The following is a 17,926-nucleotide window of genomic DNA, read 5'->3' on the forward strand; positions in this document are numbered from 1 at the left end:
TTCCAACAGTAGAGATTCCATATTTTCTCTAGGTATCCTGTTCCAATGCTTGACCACCCTCTTAATCAGAAATTTCCTCTTACTAATCATCAACCTAAATCTCCGCTGCCACAGCTTAAGGCCATTGCATCTAGCCTTGTCCCTGGCCAAAGAGAAAAGCCTATCTCCATTCAGGTGTTTAAAGATAGTTATCAAATTCCCCCTCAGCCCTCTCTTCTCCAAACTAAATAACTAGTTATTGGTTCTTTTAGCCTTTCCTCATAAAATAAGTCAGCCTTTCATAAGTGCAATTACTAAATTACCTGTTATTCATGACGTTTACTAATAAGAAACCCATCTCTCCAGGAAAAATTCCATCCTGCTGTACTTATTCACCCAAATCCAGCACATAATACATACGTAACTCATTTTTATTAGCCAGTGATATAAATAATGCCTAGTTTAATCACAGACATATTGCACCACTGATTTTTTAATTAGAATTTTTCAATTAAATTACCAAAAAAAATGTATTCCTGATGGTGAGATGGGCCCAAGTTATCTGTCTGCATGAGACATGCTTTCTTTATTATTTTTTAAATAAAAGGTCTTCCAAACAGCTTAGGGCTGTTTGTGAATTCTAAATGATATGTTAATTCTATTGTGTCCCCTGCCACTTTCCTCTGATACTCAAAAGCGTGGCTACTTTCATCGATTTTAGTGATTACATTTGTTCTATTATAAATCACTGTCATGTGCACATCCCAAGTATGGCTTTTATAGGAAGGATTCTCACTTAAGATAATAGTACCTCATGGACACACGACAGTTTAAGGAAATAAACATTACACTTGTTCCTTTTCCAATTCTAATACTATTTATCTTAGTTACCTGTAAGACTACTACAAGCTCAGCATCTGAGCACCCTGTAACCTTTAATGTCTTTCCTCATAAAACTCATGTCTTCATTTCATTTTCCACAGATCAGAATAACTTAAATGCAACAAAAATAGTAAATAGTAATACTCGATGTGCTTGGTGCTCATTTGTCTCTCTATCAACTCCAGAGAAGTTTAGTCTAGTTTATAAAGACAGTAGGCTTAGAATAAGACATTAAAAGCAGAAAATGGGGGGGAAAGGGAATGATGTAAGCTAACAACACTTAAGCAAATAGTTCAAAGACTTTTTGCACCTCTCTGTGAGGATCTCTTTGCAGGTATCAAGCCCCTACACATTCAGGGTTCACAGTTCTCTCACTGAAGTGAGAGTCATCAACTTCAGCCCAAATGGAGCTTCAGGATGATTTCTGGACTGATTTGGGTTGTGCTGGGATGAACACAGAGCTCAAGTAACACCCCCAAAAATTTTATATTGGATAAATGTTAGGTTCAGATGAGACCAGCAGTTGCAGGAACAGATTAGTAATTTTACTGAAACAGCAAAAGAAAAACAGCAAGAGTGAAAATGGTTCAACATTCAGTGCTGATTAATGAACAGTAGAGGGGAACCTTAAAAGTGTTCAGGTCTACTGCACAGCTGGATGGGGAAAAAAATCTATCTACAGTAACTGTTTGTTTAAAGCAAACTACCATCTATGATGTTTCTCTGACATTTTGTTATTATGCAGAAGAAGTATCTTCACATAGCAGGGAAAGCTGTCAATAACCCCAGGCTAATACTTAAGGCAAACACAGCTTGAAAGAAATTCTACCAAGAAGAAAATTTTGGGTGCTTAGAAAACTCAAAATGGGCTCTCCAAGTTACCTTTAGAAAGGGATGCCAGAAGAAGAAAGGCAGGGGTAAGTTTCTTCTTCCTGTACTTCCATGACCCTAGGACTCGGAGACCAGGCCTCATCTTCTAACTAAGTCAAAGCTGGTCTCTAAAAGGTCCCTCAGTTCATAGAAGGACATAAAAAAAAAAGCTGTGTTTCTTCAATGGCAGAAGTTTTAAAATCCCTTCACTTCTCCAGGACACATTCAACACAGGAGCTGCCAAGGGCCTTCACAGAGTACGCTTCAGTCATGGAAGACTCTCCAAGAACCATGGCAAGTCCTTTAGAAATACCACATGGAAATAGAGCTGGAGGTAGAGGAGAACTAACCTGTAAACCAAAGAGTTAGGGAGCACAGAGCTTTCCTGAAATCTACAAGTTTCCCTAGCCTCAATTTTCCTCTAGCTTCCAATCTCTAGAATATCTTTTTTTAAACCTTAGTGATATACAGAATTTAGGAGTTCCCTGCTGAAGCCTGTCAAATCCTTAAAAAAAAAAAACCCTAAACTTTTTTCCTTTTCCAAAAGGGAAATGCAATAATTAAGCTGAAAATTAAATTTGAAAGTGCACGCCAGTAACTTAATAGGGTAAAAACTTCAGTCAATGGTCTTTTTAAATGTCTTTCTAAAGTTAACTTTTATTGGACCACCTGCATAGTTGGGATAAACATAGGCAAACTTTCAGGTATCCCAGTAACCTTCCCCAGATAAACTGTTTTGTTTACCTATGGAGTCTTACATAAGCTTTTGTTCCAGCTTCTACTTAGCTCAGCTATTCTCTATTTCTCTCCTGGAGGCCGGAGGATACCCAAGAGCTTGCCTCCGTCTATCCCAACCATACGCTTGGTCCAATAAAAGATATTACCCACAAAAACTTTTCCTTCTCTCATATCTCCTGGACCATCCAAGTAACAACATCACCGCAACACTTTCTAAACTTGTCACCTAAACTCATATACCTTTTTTTATTTTTTATAAATGGATCAGCAAATAGCATCGCCAAAATAAGTTTAAACTATGTTTGTTTGTGTCATTAAACAGAAAATGCAGGAAGGATTTTGCAAGCGGTTCTTAAACATTTCATAAGACATTCTATACTGACCTAGCCCAAAATACACATCCTGCACTTCAGAAATGGGCAAACCATTTGTTGGGAGGGGATGTGGAGAGGTGGGGAGAAGTAGGGGACAGAGTTGGTTTCTAATTAACTGGAAAACTAAAATTCACTTGACTAAGTGTTCTTTGTGCCGCACTTCAAGAAGGATATGGAGAAGCTTGAGAGAATCAAAAGGAGGGCCACATGCATGATTAGAGCAGTAGAGACCCGGTCATGTGAGGAGAGGCTGAAAGACTTGAGACTGTTGAGCCTGGAGAACAGAAGACTCATAGGCGATTTGGTGGCAGCCTATAAGTATATTAGGGGAGTACATCAGGGCTTGGGGGAGCATCTATTCACTAAGGCCCCCCAGGGGAGGACAAGAAATAATGGGCACAAACTGATTGAGGATCACACCAGACCAGACATAATGAAAAACTTCTTTACAAGTCAAGTGCCGAGGGTTTGGAACAGGCTCCCCCAGAGGTGGTACAGTCATCCACCCTGGTGATCTTCAAAAAATGTCTTGATGCCCATCTTGCTGGGGTCATCTGATTCCAGAAAGTCTTTCCTGCTCAGTGCAGGGGGGCTGGACCCAAAGATCTGTAAGGTGCCTTCCAGACCCTAACAACTATGAAACTATAAGCTTGCTGCAACGGGGCTCAATAATCATAGTTTTCCAGGAAAAAAACAGTTCGATTTTCTACAAACAAAAAAAAAAAAGTATATATGCAAAAAATGAAAAAAAAAAAACTTACATTTTTCTGTGATTGCTGTCCTGACATCTGAACTAGAAGTCTTATTTTTCAAATTCTGAGCCAAAGTAAAAACAGAATCAAGCTGTGGGTGGCGCTGGTCTAAGTCCTCCTTTGTTATCTGTTTAAAATCAAGTATAAGTTGCAATTTTATTATTTATTTTATTAAAAATGCAAAGGTTAACATTTTCTTGATTATGTGCAGTTAAAAACTAATATTTGTGCACTCATAGGTAGATTGCTGTTTCCATGACTATTTTAGAGCTGCAATACTTGCAGGGACACTTAACAAAAACCCAACATGAATATTCTGAATGGTTGCGAATGGTTATTACTGCAGATTCAGAAAACCAAATGAATCTGTGTGAACTACATATTAATGGGAACTGCTGTACAAAGTTTTCCACTTCCAATATTCTCTTTCCTACATTATTTTCTTATTAGAAAGCTTAATGAGACCATTGCTAAGTTCTGAACATTACTAAAGGGGGAAGAAAATCAGCCAAATAAATGCAATCAACAGTGTCTTGTATTCAAAATGGGAATATTACATAACTAGATGAAAGTATTATCTAATTACTATAACCACATGCTATGAATGTTATGAAGTAAAAAGAAATCTAAGCTTCTCCAAAGCCTGTGAACATGCAATTCTTCTTCCCTTGGACCAAAGTCTGGTAGGTAATGTCAGAATACAGTTCCTTGTCTAGACAACAGCTTTAGACCACATTGTAACTCGTGTCAAATGACTCCCAATTATAGCAAATAAATGGATTGTAAATGCTACTATAAATGCTCACAAATGTCTGTTGCCAGTTACAGCGAAGCCCCTAGTAGGCTATTATCAGAAACAAACTTTATGATAGTCTACATTGTGATAGTTGATGTTAGCGATTACAGTAATTACTCATGCTATTTGGAAATCAATTAACCCAAGTTACAAACAAAAGCTACAGCTTAGAAACTTACAGTATAATCCACATGTACCCAACTTTAAACTGATTAGAAATGGATATCCCATCTTCCAGTATAAGCTATACACACAAAAAAGGATGATTTCTAACAATCCCACAGAGATACATTTTATATACAGGAGTTCCTCTTCATATCATTGGATGTAGACCTCAAAATTGCATAGACCCAAGTCTGTATAGAAATGTAAAACTAGGGCAGGGGTTGGGAATATTTTTGGGCAAAGTGCCAAAAACACCCACAACCTTGACTTCTAAAATGTTGGCATGCTGGGGCGGACAGTGGAGGGAGCCACAAGGAGCCTGATCCTTGTTGTGGCAGCGCAACTCCAGCCCCTTTGCATGCCATCCTCTCTCATGCATGCTGGGGTGGCCTACCCTTGGCCTAGGGCTTAACAAACGTGGGGATGATAGGTGGAAGGAGGACCACAATAACTTTTATCGACCTTGTGTAATTTTAAAGCAGTCTCATTTCTCAAATAGCAGTCTTTTTAAATTGTGTGCTGCCTTCTGTAAGAGACAATGATTCTCCTTTTGTTTTCTCCCACAGAATGTAAGAATTTAAAAGAGGAAGAACAAGACAAAAATTATGGGTTGCTGCGGGTTTTTAAAATCACTAGCCATCCCAGTGACACATACTTTCATACGAGCAACAGTCCGACTGATCTCTTCAGCATTTCCCACGGTGACTATGTTTGACTTGAGCATCTGGTCAATCAATACCAACCAGTCAGCCAGTTCGGTTGTAGTTTTATCCAGGTCAGCAGGGGTAGAAAGTTCCAAAGCCTGCTGAGTTTGAACACGGATTTCTGAGCTAGATGATACTAGCACCACCTTTTGGACATCTGAAACAATAAAGTAAGTCAGCATTTTAGCAATATATTTTCATTTAATATTAAAAACATTCAAATCCAAAAAGGGCCCTTAGTGATGCAGTAACATGGCATATGCTGCAATGTCTGTAAATTAATGACAATATCATTGAATCATGGAAAAGTAAGTCTGGAAAGGATCTCTGAAAGTCACCAAGCAGAACCCCTTGCCTGAGGCAGGATCATCCCTATCCAAACCATCCCAAACAAATCCTGGCCTAACCTATTACTAAAACTACCGTCAGCCTTGCCACACAACTACAAGACAAAGTCCCCCTACCTTGCTACAAGTAAAGCAGGAAGACAATAGCAGCCAGCATCCTGTTGATGCAAGGGTTGTTAAAATATATTCAAGAGATCCAAGGAAGAGGGCCATGTCCCTTGCTACAGAGAAAAGCAAAAGCCCCGCAATCCTTACCAATCCAACCACTGGGTAGAATACTCCTTCCTGACCCTAAAAAGGACTATTGTTCTCACCTTGAGTGGAGGAGTTGAGACAGAGCATCACATCAATAACGTTTAAGACAATTTGACAGCTACATAATAAATCCCCAGAGAAAACAAAATACACATCATTATTTAATTTTGTACCGGTAGAGTCAAGCAATGTTCACATTCATTACAAAATAAACACAGGCTTCCAAAGAAGGAAACGTTGTGAAGATGAAACATGAATCATGATTTCTAGACGTATCATAACTTGCAGAAGTTAAAAAAATTCAAATCTAAAGGAGCAGGGACACAGCTTCCTCAGCCCATTTGCTCTGACTGGAAGCTGTTTGGGGCAAGAACTGTCCTTTTCATTCAGTGTCTGCATGGTTTCTAGTACAGTAGGGCCGTAGTCCATGATGGGCTGTGCCAGATACGACCACAATATTAATAGTAGGCAGGCAATACTGCACCCTCAGGAGCAATAAAGAAAACCCTGTATCTTCTCTCAGAATAAGCTTGTGCATTCTCAACAACATGAAAGCAACACCAAGCCCAATGATGTAAAACTCTTCATATTATAATATGCACTTCATCTAAATTAATAAAAAGAAAGTGTGTATGGCAAATAGGATTAAACTGAAATGAACCAGACATGACTCAGCAGTAGATTTCCCATTCAGTACTCACCAGAAGGCTTTGTTTGTGTTACAAAACAAGGCTGCTCAACATATACCTCTAGTTCTCTTACTCTGTCGGGTACCTCTTTGAACACCTACACCACAGCATGCAAGCAGAAAAAAAGGTAAGGAAACCTACTTTTCTAATGGCAAGAAAGAAACACTTATAAATACAAAGAGAAGCTGATCACAAAATATAGAAAAATATTAACAGTGTGTTCACAGTGACACATTTCCTTACACAGCACATAAACCTAATATTTAATCATCATAATGAATGTTGCCCTGTACCCTTCCCCATACCCTTTTCTATACACATCTTATTTAAGTCTTTTTTTCATCCAGACAGACTTTAAGACAGGAGACATACAATACTGTCCATTCTGTTCTATGTACCACAGCAGCGATTCATTAAGCCACTAGGTTCAGGCACTAGAAGAGGCAAATAATATGGTCCAAAATAGCAAGCTGAGAGATAGTTTTCTACATTTTAAATCCCCTGTTTCCCAGTAGTTACTGGGGACAAACAAATTTGATTAAACTCTCATTTTGAAAAGAGGGTGGTGGGGATGGGTGAATGGAGCAAATGAGAAATAGACATATTTTATTCACACTTTCATCCCCTGGCTGTGAAGTCCCTCTTCCTCTTAGCTTACCCTTGAGGAAGGGCACTTGATGCCTGAAAGGCTGTTCAACAGCTTTACCAACTATATAGTTGGTCCAATAAACGATATCACAAAAATCCTTGCCTCTTATATACTTCCTGGAACATCAAACATACAACAATACCCCACAACCCCTTTTCCCCCTAGTAAATACATAGCTCCCCCGACCCATCCAAAACTGTCTCAAACTACCAAAACTTAGACAAATTTTTTAAAAAGTTTCATTTTGAAAATCTGTGTCTAACTGAAACTTTATAGCTTGTTCTAAGCAGCATCAATCTAATGCTTTAAAAAAAAAAATCATTCCAATCCAAAAGATACAAATGAGAAGAGACCTTATATCAGTGGAACATTTTTTAGTTGGCAAACACAGAAGATAAGTTATTTTATTTAGTGAGGGATTAAACATTCCTTCAATGTGAATCTACAACAGGGGTGGCAAAATGAAGTCCATGGAATAGATACAACCTGCCCAGGGATTTTATCTGCCCCACAGTGGATCCTGTGGTCCAGGCACATGGGCAGCCTCGGCCATTAGCATGCAGATAGTTCTGCCACCCCCAGGCATGCGGATGGGCTGGGACTATGTGGCAGCTGGACTCTGCTTGCCAGCAGTGGCAGCTCCTTCTGGCTGCCACTGACATTGTTGCCACCGCTGCCCAGACACCCAGGACTATCTGCCCTGCAGAGCAAGCAGGGTCTCATCAGCTGCGGCTGCGGGCAGGAGGGGTGTGGCATCTGGGAGCGGGGTGGGTGAGTGGGGCCAGGATCATGGGGAAGTAAAAGCATGGGCTTGGAGCCTGGGCTAGAGCCATGATCCACTACCTGCATTTCCCTGCAAGAGGTGCCAGTCCCACATGTAGGGACAGGCCAGGAGCAGATGATGGATCTGCCCCAGGCTGGTCTTCATGGAGACCCTGGAACCAGGGCCAGGTCAGGGATTGCCATGCAGGGCCAGGGACCAAGGAAGAGCCACTTAGGGAGTTCTGTTGAGCTGCTGCAGGCCAGGGGGTGGGGAGGAAAGTAGGTTACTGGCCCAGCCTGCAACTGTTCACCAAAACTCCCCAAGTGGCCCTGTGGCCCAAATAATTACCCACCCCTGATCTATATCTTCTAAAACTTTCAAGAGTATGATGGAGGACAGCCCTCTGTTTACATATATTGTGATGTATGCAGATGACAATTAATAAATGAACCAAGACTGCATACCTTGTTCCACTTGACATTGAGAGTCCTCAAACAGTCAGAAATTCTGTCCTTTTCCTGAGGAGCAATGTTTTTATCAGAAAGCAGTTCAGGTTCAGTTATGTTCAACAATTTCAGTTTCTCCCCCTGTACTTCCATCTCTTCACTTACACTCTAAGGAAAACAGGAGAAAGCTTTTAGTCTGAAGATACTCGCACACAAATACACAAACACAAAGATAACACAAATTATTTTAAATTAAGCATTTGACATTTGGAAGGTTTGCAGAAAAAATAAACACAAACCAGCAGATATACTAGAAATATAATAATGCCCCAAACTAGAGGTGCACTGTGATCAGATTGGCACCAATAAAACAAAAATGAACATTATTGGCAATTGGCTTTTTTTGGCTAGTATAACCGATAATGTCACCGATAAATGCTGCATGCCTGTGCAGAGCCACAGCATGCACATACATAGCCAGGAATGCAGCCCAGCAGCATGGAGAGCAGCATCTGGCTGGTAAATCTGTACGGGCGGGGGACGGAGCGAGGAGAAGGAAGAGAGGTAGGGGAGGCAGATGGAGGCTCCCCACAATGAGTTGCGGGGGGAGGGGGGAAGGGGGAGTGGAGCATGGGCAAGTGCTGCCCACCCAGGGCAGTGAATGCAGCCCCACCAGTGCAGCCACAGGCAGCTCATCCCAGGGGCACAGGGAAGGTGGGAGGAGTGGTTCCCCATCACTGTGTGCACCCACAGGCAAGGCATGTGCACCCAGATGTGTGTGCAGGGTGAAGGCGGGCTGCCTGCTGTAGGCTTGGGGCCAGGGGCTGCACCAGCCTCTTCCCAGTTGGAAGGCTTGGCTGGGGCTATGCTTGGATGGGCGGAGGCAGTATTGGCCAAAAAAAATCTTTATCAGTGCACCCCTACCCCAAACATGTTAAAACATTCAGAAATAGTTAAATACTTTATTTAACTAACAGAGTTTACTTTCCACCTGTAGTAAAAACATAAGAAGTGCCACACTGGGTCAGACCAATGATCCACCTAGCCTAGTATCCTGTCTCTGAGAGTGACACAAATGGATGCTAGAGGGAGAGCACTGAACAAGACAGATTTAGAGTGATATATCCCCTACCCATTATCTTCCCTGGCATCTACCATATTGGTTTAGAGATACAAATATTAGAAGAACCAAAAGTGAAATAGAGTAAGCAATTTTTTATTTATTTATTTTTACTTGTATATGTTACTTATCAAAGAAATTAAGTCCTTGCCCTTGTTTATCTCTGGGTGTACTTAACATGCAAACTGCAATGAACTGATTACCTGCCTCAGCTGATTAGTCTGTTAAAACTAGAGGTAGATTTCAAACATTAAAAGAATTAAGACTGTCACGAAATAAACTTCACTCAAGCACAGAGGAGCTCCCACAGGGAACTTACTACAAAACAATTGCTCTGCTCTCCACCCACCTTTTTCTTTCATTTTAATATGGAGGGCTGCCCTTAATGAATGGATATGAGAATAATACGGTACAAAACTTCCTGGGCTGCTTATGATCCCTGAATCTGCCCCTTGTCCATTATTACTTTTGTTAATGTTATGTTCCAAGACACATCCAAACAAGTAATTCGTCTGGACAGTCCTCACTTAGTTCAGAAGATTTATGCAGGGGGTTAACTGTCTACAAGAACAGGGCCTTACGTTGCAGGATCTCAGGAATAGGAACTATATCATTTGTCTTTAAATCATCAAGCAAAACTAAATAAATAAAAGTAAGTATACACTCATTTAATCATCTAGACTTTAATGTCAACAGCCATTACCAGACTACCACTCCAGAGCAGCTGAGTTTCTGTAATAAGAATTAATAATAATTTCCCCATTCTCCCCAACTACCAGGGGGACGTAAGACAACTCATCAGAAAACAAAAAGGAGATCATGACACAATACTCATTGTATAGAGGTACTTTACTTGACTATTCAATTATTTTACCAGAAAAAAGTATTTTAGAGTGTATTAAAATGCTGGCACATATTCTAAATTTTTTCAGTAATCAAATACATTATGCTAATTGCAGTGTCACATATTTGAAATCTCAAATACTACTCACCTTGATAAACAGAATCAACAGTTTTAAAAGTTTTACAAGCTTGTTACATTTTTTTTTTTAATTAAATCAGCTTTGTCACCCTTTAAAAATGACTTTCCAGAATCCCTTCTGTTGCTATGATTCATCTCTCAAAGATCTTTTTTACAGGGCTTCTGAATAACAATAATGGATACCTTTATTTTAGCCTTTAAATTACTTTTACAATGACAGTATTATTTTCCTAGCACCTTCCATCTTTTCACCTATTTTCCACATATAGGTCTTGGGACAAACACACACACTTGTTGGGGGAAACATGCACAATTTTATCTATCTTGCCTTTAATTCTCGCAGGTTTTCCTCATGATTGAATGTAAGTCTGGTTTCCAGGGAATTTTCTACATTTTCCAACCAGCAGCTAAGCTCATCGAGTTTCCTTCTGTAATTGGCTAGCTGCTGATTCTCTCCTTTCAGCCTAAAGAAATGCAGGGTAAAAAACATACCTAGATGAGGAAATCAATAGACATTATCAAGTGGAGACAACTTGATTAAAAGCAGAAGAAAATACACACGTTTATTGAAAAAAACAAGTATCCAGTAAATCTGATGATTCCAAAGTTTTCAAATTAAAATACTACAGCTTGCGACCTTCTGCCACAACAAGGAACACATTGTGCCATTCTCATACTATTTCCAATGGGGAATACTTGATTTTTATTTATTTATTTATTTATTTATTACCAGTGGCAGTCCTAAAGAAATTAGTTTTCCTGATCAAAGGCTTTTCTGAGCCATAAAAAGCAAATTACATTCAAGACCACAGTGTTATTTAAATTTTAAAATAATCTATAAATTTTCATATGTAGTGCAAGAGTAAAAGAATACAGTAACAAAAACATCTCAAGTCAAGTCTCAGCAGCAACTAAGGCCCAACTCCTATAAGCTACTACAGACAACTGCCTGTGAAAATATATGGAGGGAAAATGCTTCATATAAACTCAAAGACGTAACAGGGCTTTGCAAAACAAAAATACTAAGAAAACTCTGTGTGCATTACAGAAGATTGAAAAGAAGAATTGTTTTAGAACCCCCGCTCCCCTCCGAAATAGCTGTCCATCGTGGGGAGGGGAAGGGTGGCTAGTAATGATAGTGCATACTTTTTACATTTCTTTACAGTATATTTTTATCTCTAACTGCACTTGGTCTTCAATCTTGATAAGGCATCTATTTCAATAAAGATAAATGAACATATGTAAGGCTTCACCTCTTACAAAACACATATTTTCCCCACTGTGTTCTTTTTTGGATGGTGGGGAGGGTTGGGTGGAAGGGTCAAGAGATATCCATGATAAACATTTCAGAAGATGTGATCAAATTAATATAAACTAAAAAATAAGAATAACTGTACTTACAATTCAACTTCACCCAGAGAAACTAGCTGAATTTAGCAGTGCTCCTTCCAAGTAATCTAGCTTTTCAATGAAGGCATTTTAAAACAGAAGAAAGTGTGGAAAGGCATTTTTGGTTTATTTGCATTAAGAGCAATCTAACTGACCAGTAGACTACTGATGCTTTTAAGAGAAAGGATGTAGCAATCTGAAAGGGGTCAAAGTCAGGAAAATTCAGACTAACGATGGTATGCAATAGAATCCTACATCTTTTGTGGAGTTCTTCCAAATTCTCCATCATTTCTGTTCAGGCACCCAAATTTCTGATGAACTTATTACCTGAACTGTCTATCCATGACCTCAGTAGTGATTACTTTCCACCGTTTATTTAACCCTGACAGTTTCTCTTGCAGGAAGCTGCCATCAGTAGTAGACAGTTTCTGTATAATTTCTTCCCCAGTTCTGTTCAGTGCTGAAATGCTAGTCTGATGGCTGCTAATTCCCTCTTCAAGTTCCTGTCACAAATACAAATATGATGCAGAATTTTGTTAGTTATCAAAAGTGACTGTGATATGTGGCTTGCAACACTGAGATGAGCCCTTGGTGCATATTATTTTAATATAAAGACCATTTAAAACCAACCGCAATCAACTATGTTAAACTTTAGAAATGACTGCATGTCTGTTGTCGTATCTAGTTCACTTTCCTAATGAATGTCATAAAAGAGGATAATGATGCAGAATAGGCTGCTGAAGACTACTGAAATATAAAAAAAAAGAAATGTACACAGAGATGTTAGCTTTGAGAATCTGCAGTCATGCGTAGGTATGTTTTTTATTATAAAAATATTTAGCATTTTAAACACTGTCTATAGATTGTCTTTTTCACCTATTCTTCTCAGACTGTACATGTAACCTCACAGTATTTTGGCCTGGATAATTACAACATTGCTGCCATGATCTGCAGACATCACAGAAAATTCAGGAAACAAAGGGAAGTCAGAAAGAGTCGGGCTCAAGCTTTCACAATATCCCTAACAACCAGAAAAGGCTTACATTGTTAACACAGACTGCTCTGTGCATCTAGACTAGAGGTGATGATTATTTAAGGAAGAGAAAAGCAATACTCCACAAGAAAACTTCACACAGCTTTAAGAATAAGAATAAAATATAACCTTGGTGGATCATACTTTTCTCCTGTAACACATGGGTATTTAACATTTGGATAACCACTCCTTACTAAGGAAAGGTGTTTCTTAAAAGCCATGCTTTATCCTATCACTCATAAAAATGAAATTAAGATTTTTTGCTAAACACACCAAATGGCTCGTCCATCACAGTGATTCATGAAGAGAATTAGGAAATGTTGATATAGGCAAATCATAAAAAACAAGTTGTGGGTAGAAGGCAAGCACAAAAAAGAACGGATTCCTCCAACACAGCATTATAGCTGTTCTACTTATTTTAAAAGAATAAGCAATTATAGAAGCATATATTAATGTTCAGAACCCAGATGAAGCTTCACATAAAGAGCAGCCAAACAAAGAAGGCAGGATCAAAACTGAAACCCACCAAAACTAGAACTCACCAGAGCAACATATTATAATATATAAATTTATAACCTTTTAAAAAAAAAAAACAAAAAAATACTTTCAACAATACAATGAGAAAAGCTATTTTTATTTAACGTATTTTTTTCAGTGTAACTTCAAAGGATGACCATAATTTCAAATATATGCATTGTACCTTATACATTTGTAGGCAAACATCAGAATTCAGTGGAAAACATTTTGCCAGCTTGCCAGTACTTTGTATGAATGCTACATACCTGCTGATGCATCCCAGCTGTTTCCAAATCCAGGCTACCATCTGGTGTATGGGCATCAGCCAACAACACTTCAGCTTCTGTTATCCACTGTGTGAGGTCATTTAGTTCACAATGAAACTGTCTCCATTCTTCAACTGCCCTATCAAAACAGCTGTTTGGAAATAAGAAAGGGTTTCAAAGTTATCTAGACTAGTTTAGGGGGGAAATTGGGATGCATCTCCCATTTATATTTAAGGATAGTTAAATCATAAAAACTTGCTTTACATATCAGAAAGGCTTGTTAACCACTCCTTACTAAGGAAAGGTATTTCTTAAAAGTCATGTTTCAGTCTATTGCTCTTAAAAATTAATTTAAAGGTTTAGAATAGAAAGGCTATTTAACTAAGTTCTGTATATTTAAGAGTTCCTGGCATTGCACTGATAGTGAAAGCCAACTGTACAAACTGACATTGCTTTCTAACTGAAGGAAATAAGGGCAGGCTAACGAAACTTTGGTTTCCATTACTTCGAAAATAAAGATTGATTAGCTGCAACAAATTGGTCTGCAGACTTTTTTTTTTTTTTTTTTAAATAAAATAGTTCAAACCTCAGTGGGCGTGAAAAATGAAATATGATTAATTGCTCAACTTGCTTTTTTGCTCATAAACCATAGTTTCCTGCTGCCAGAAGTCTTAATGAGTGAAGCTGATCTTGATCACATGGTACTCATGTTACCACTGAATTTCAACTCAACCGAAAATGGTTCTGCATAAGCAGGTCCTACAGAATCTATTACAAAGTAATTGCATATACTGATTTTTTGGGTTTGGTTTGGGTTTTTTTTCTTGGTTCAGTTTTTCTGTTTTGATTTGTTTTGTTTTGTTTTTAAATCATTAACACTTTTGTAACACAATTACTGAGGAGAAAATGCAATTGTTGTCACTGACATACAAAAAGTCAAGTCTAGAGTAACAGTATCGTATTTTTATACTAGTTAAAATGGACAGTAGATATCATTCAAAACAAAAACAAAACAGAAAAAAAAAACTGTGAACTAACTTGGAAATGAGAACACAATGCCATGTTTACAGCTACCTTAGATTTTTCTTTTGCTTAACTTGGCTGTAACTTAACTACTTACTTCTCATCACTACAGACAGACTTGGAGTTCCCCTGGTATAATCAGATACAATCACCATCAAATCAAGTCTGAAACAACTAGTGTTATGTCTCTTTTACTTTATTTATTTGCATTGAGAAATCAAAAGTTCATGCTATGGAGTTACAGCTGATTTTTGCCACCGCTCATGTATTGCCTGTCATGGAATATTTTTAAAATTCCTAACCCCAATCACCTAACCCCAGTTGTCTTCCTGCCTAGAGCAGGGGAGGGCTGAAGCTGAGGATCTGCACGGTCCCTTCCAGATTGCCATTAACAATCTATGAATCTATTAAATGTTTGTTTAACTTAATGGTAACAATAAGTAAAAGTGAATTAAATTTAAAAAAACAAGCTTCCTGATTATTGCTGATTTACTTTACAATTTATACATTCTTTGGACAACTCCCAAAATATTATATCTTAGCTTGATGGGGAAAAAGAGCCAATCTAGGCTGTGGTTTAAAATCAGAACAATTTCTCCCAAATGGTATCTGCAGTTTGGAAATGCAAAACATTTTGAAAATAAGAAAAAGCTCATTTGCATCTTCTTCATCTAAACATACTTAAAACTATATACAAGTATCAATTATTGTTAATCTTTTAAAGGCCAAGGAGTGGGAATACAATATCTGCTTTTTTCCCCTCTATTACACTGTTGACAGCCCAAGAGAAACACTTTTCTAAGAACCCAGGGAACAGCCAGTTCTTCCGAATGGCTTCTTCTCATCAACATGTACAATGATACTTGCATTTAATTTATTCCTTATGAAAACCACAAAAAAAAAAAATCAAGGAACACACCCCCGAAGAAAGATTCCACCATATGTCTAAAGTCCCGGCAGACATTACGTTTGACGTGCAATTAAGGTATTGATGGATGGTACAAGTGTGATTAATATATTAACTGTAAAGTGCCACACATTCAAGCAATGAATATCACCAGAGAAAGAGCTACAAAAATGACAAGCCATCTTCAAATATGTTACTTGCTAAATGCAGAATATCTTTGCCACTTGTTTGAACATGTGGCAAGTTACATATGGGTGATAGTGTTTGGCCTCCTATGCCCCAGAGTGAACAGATTTCTCCCTAGGCGCTACCTGCCATGGGACTTCCCATGACTCATGCTGATCTCTGCTGCTCCAGGCTGCCTCAGCAGAAGTCATAACTTTCCCTAGCCAGACTTCAAAGCTGCTTCTTTGAAGAGCTATTTAGCACCTCTTCCCTGTTAAAACCAGAGTGTAAACATACTCAAAATGCTATGCTTTACTTCCTCCCAGTAGAAATCAAGGTTGTGGAGAGCATTTGTTCTCAGACTGAGCACAGAACAAGATGGAAAGAGAGGAAAAATACATACACAAAAAATCTCATAAAGGAGATTGTCATCTAAGAGAGTTCAACCCCTGCTGTTCCTTCCCCCCTCCACCTTTCATATGGGTCTCCCCTGGTCTGTGCAAGGGTCAGGGGAGCACTTACTTCACCCCAAAGGAGATCAGCTGGTGAACTCAGAGCTTACTTCTCATTAACAGCACAGCTAAAAGGGATGTGAGGGGGGGAGGAATGACAGCCCTTGCCAGCAGCCTCCAGCTCTCCTTACTGATGAGTATTGGCAGAGCAAGTTCCCACAGTCCTTTTTCGCCCCTGGGTAGCCTGGCCTGTGACTATGAAGCAGGTCACATGCTGCAAGTTTCCACTGAGCATTTCCTGTTTCTTGATGACCCCAGGATTAGTTCTTCTTTATTGCCAGTGTGCTTTTAAAAGGGACTTAAGTAGTAAACACATTAGTCATAAATATATCTAGTGTAACTTACTTAATATTTAAATGGCATCTCAAATAATACCATTTTATTTGAAATACCCTTATTTGCTCCATAAATAAGTGGCAGTCCTTATTCTTTGCTTTTTATGTACAACTTTTTAAAATACCAACTTTTTAAACATGAATTAAAATGTCCATTAACAAATGTAAACTGTCAACATGGAACTAGTTTTGCTTTTATTCTATCACAAAAATTATGACTATCTGTAATTCTCAGGCAGACCACAGATTTACATAAACTGTTCTACAAAAGGACACACTTTGTACTTCAGATTTCTCATTATATAAATCAAAATTAAACTGCCTCTGGAATTTTCTATTTTCATTTTTCACCATACAGTTTTACCAACATTCTAATTGTCTAGTATTCTGCACTGAATTTAGAAATTCTAGAATTTCTCTGATCAGTAGATAAAACAATTTCAGACCAAGTACTAGGACTTCTCTCTAAATTTGAGAAGAGATTTAATTAGCAGCTTTCAGCTACCTGAAGAGTACTTCCAGAGGGGATGGAGCTAGACCGCTCTCAGTGGTGGCAGATGACGAACAAGGAGCAATGGTCTCAAGTTGCAGCAAGAGAAGTTTAGGTTAGATATTAGGAAGAACCTTCTCACTAGAAGAATAGTTGAAGCAGGGTACCCAGAGAAGCTGTGGAATCTCCAGCCTTGAAGGTTTATAAGACCCAGCTAAACAAAGTCTTGGCTGGGATCATCTAGTTGGGGATGGTCCTTCTTTGAGTAGGGGGTTGAACTAGAGGACCTCCTGAGGTCCCTTCCTACCCAAATTTTCTATTATTCTACTTCAAAGGCATTTTGTTTCTATTATTCTATTTCAAAGGCATTTTGTTTCAACTTTTACAGTGAAATTTGCGAATGTATTGAATGTACTCATTAAACTTTAAGCTAATTTTTCATTTTTTTGAATCTATTGATGGCAATTAATCCATAGCTTTATTTCATGTTCCAAATATATATATTTTGAACATAATATGGCCAGCATGGAAGCACTCTTACCCACACCTGTCTTGCCAATGGTTGGTAAATTTATGGACAGACTGTAGAAAACCAGGGCTAAAAATGCCTATTCATAAAATACATAAAAAATACTGAGCCCTCCAAAAAAATCTAAACCACCAGAACTTGAAAGAAGCTCCATCACCAGAAGAAAGCTGGATGCAAAACACTAAAAGACAGAGGGCAGAGCAGTGCTACTTGGTATCTGAGCAAGATACCAAGGATCTTGGAGTCATCA

At 38.5% G+C, this 17,926-nt stretch overlaps 1 protein-coding gene across 4 annotated transcripts in view; it reads right to left on the bottom strand.

The window, feature by feature from the left end:
- Positions 1-17,926, bottom strand: part of UTRN (utrophin) — a 692,661-nt gene that overhangs the window by 373,325 nt on the left and 301,410 nt on the right. For all 4 annotated transcript variants that reach the window (XM_019526790.1, XM_019526791.1, XM_019526792.1 and 1 more), the window contains exons 40-46: positions 13,716-13,866; positions 12,228-12,403; positions 10,840-10,975; positions 8,428-8,577; positions 6,564-6,648; positions 5,212-5,417; positions 3,605-3,722 (exon numbers count right to left, since the gene is read on the bottom strand). In XM_019526790.1, coding sequence (XP_019382335.1) covers positions 3,605-3,722; positions 5,212-5,417; positions 6,564-6,648; positions 8,428-8,577; positions 10,840-10,975; positions 12,228-12,403; positions 13,716-13,866 — 1,022 coding nt within the window. The remainder of the gene's footprint in view (positions 1-3,604; positions 3,723-5,211; positions 5,418-6,563; positions 6,649-8,427; positions 8,578-10,839; positions 10,976-12,227; positions 12,404-13,715; positions 13,867-17,926) is intronic.

Source organism: Gavialis gangeticus, unplaced genomic scaffold (genome assembly GCF_001723915.1).
Source record: "Gavialis gangeticus isolate Ggan-Ray unplaced genomic scaffold, GavGan_comp1, whole genome shotgun sequence".
Lineage (NCBI taxonomy): Eukaryota > Metazoa > Chordata > Crocodylia > Gavialidae > Gavialis > Gavialis gangeticus.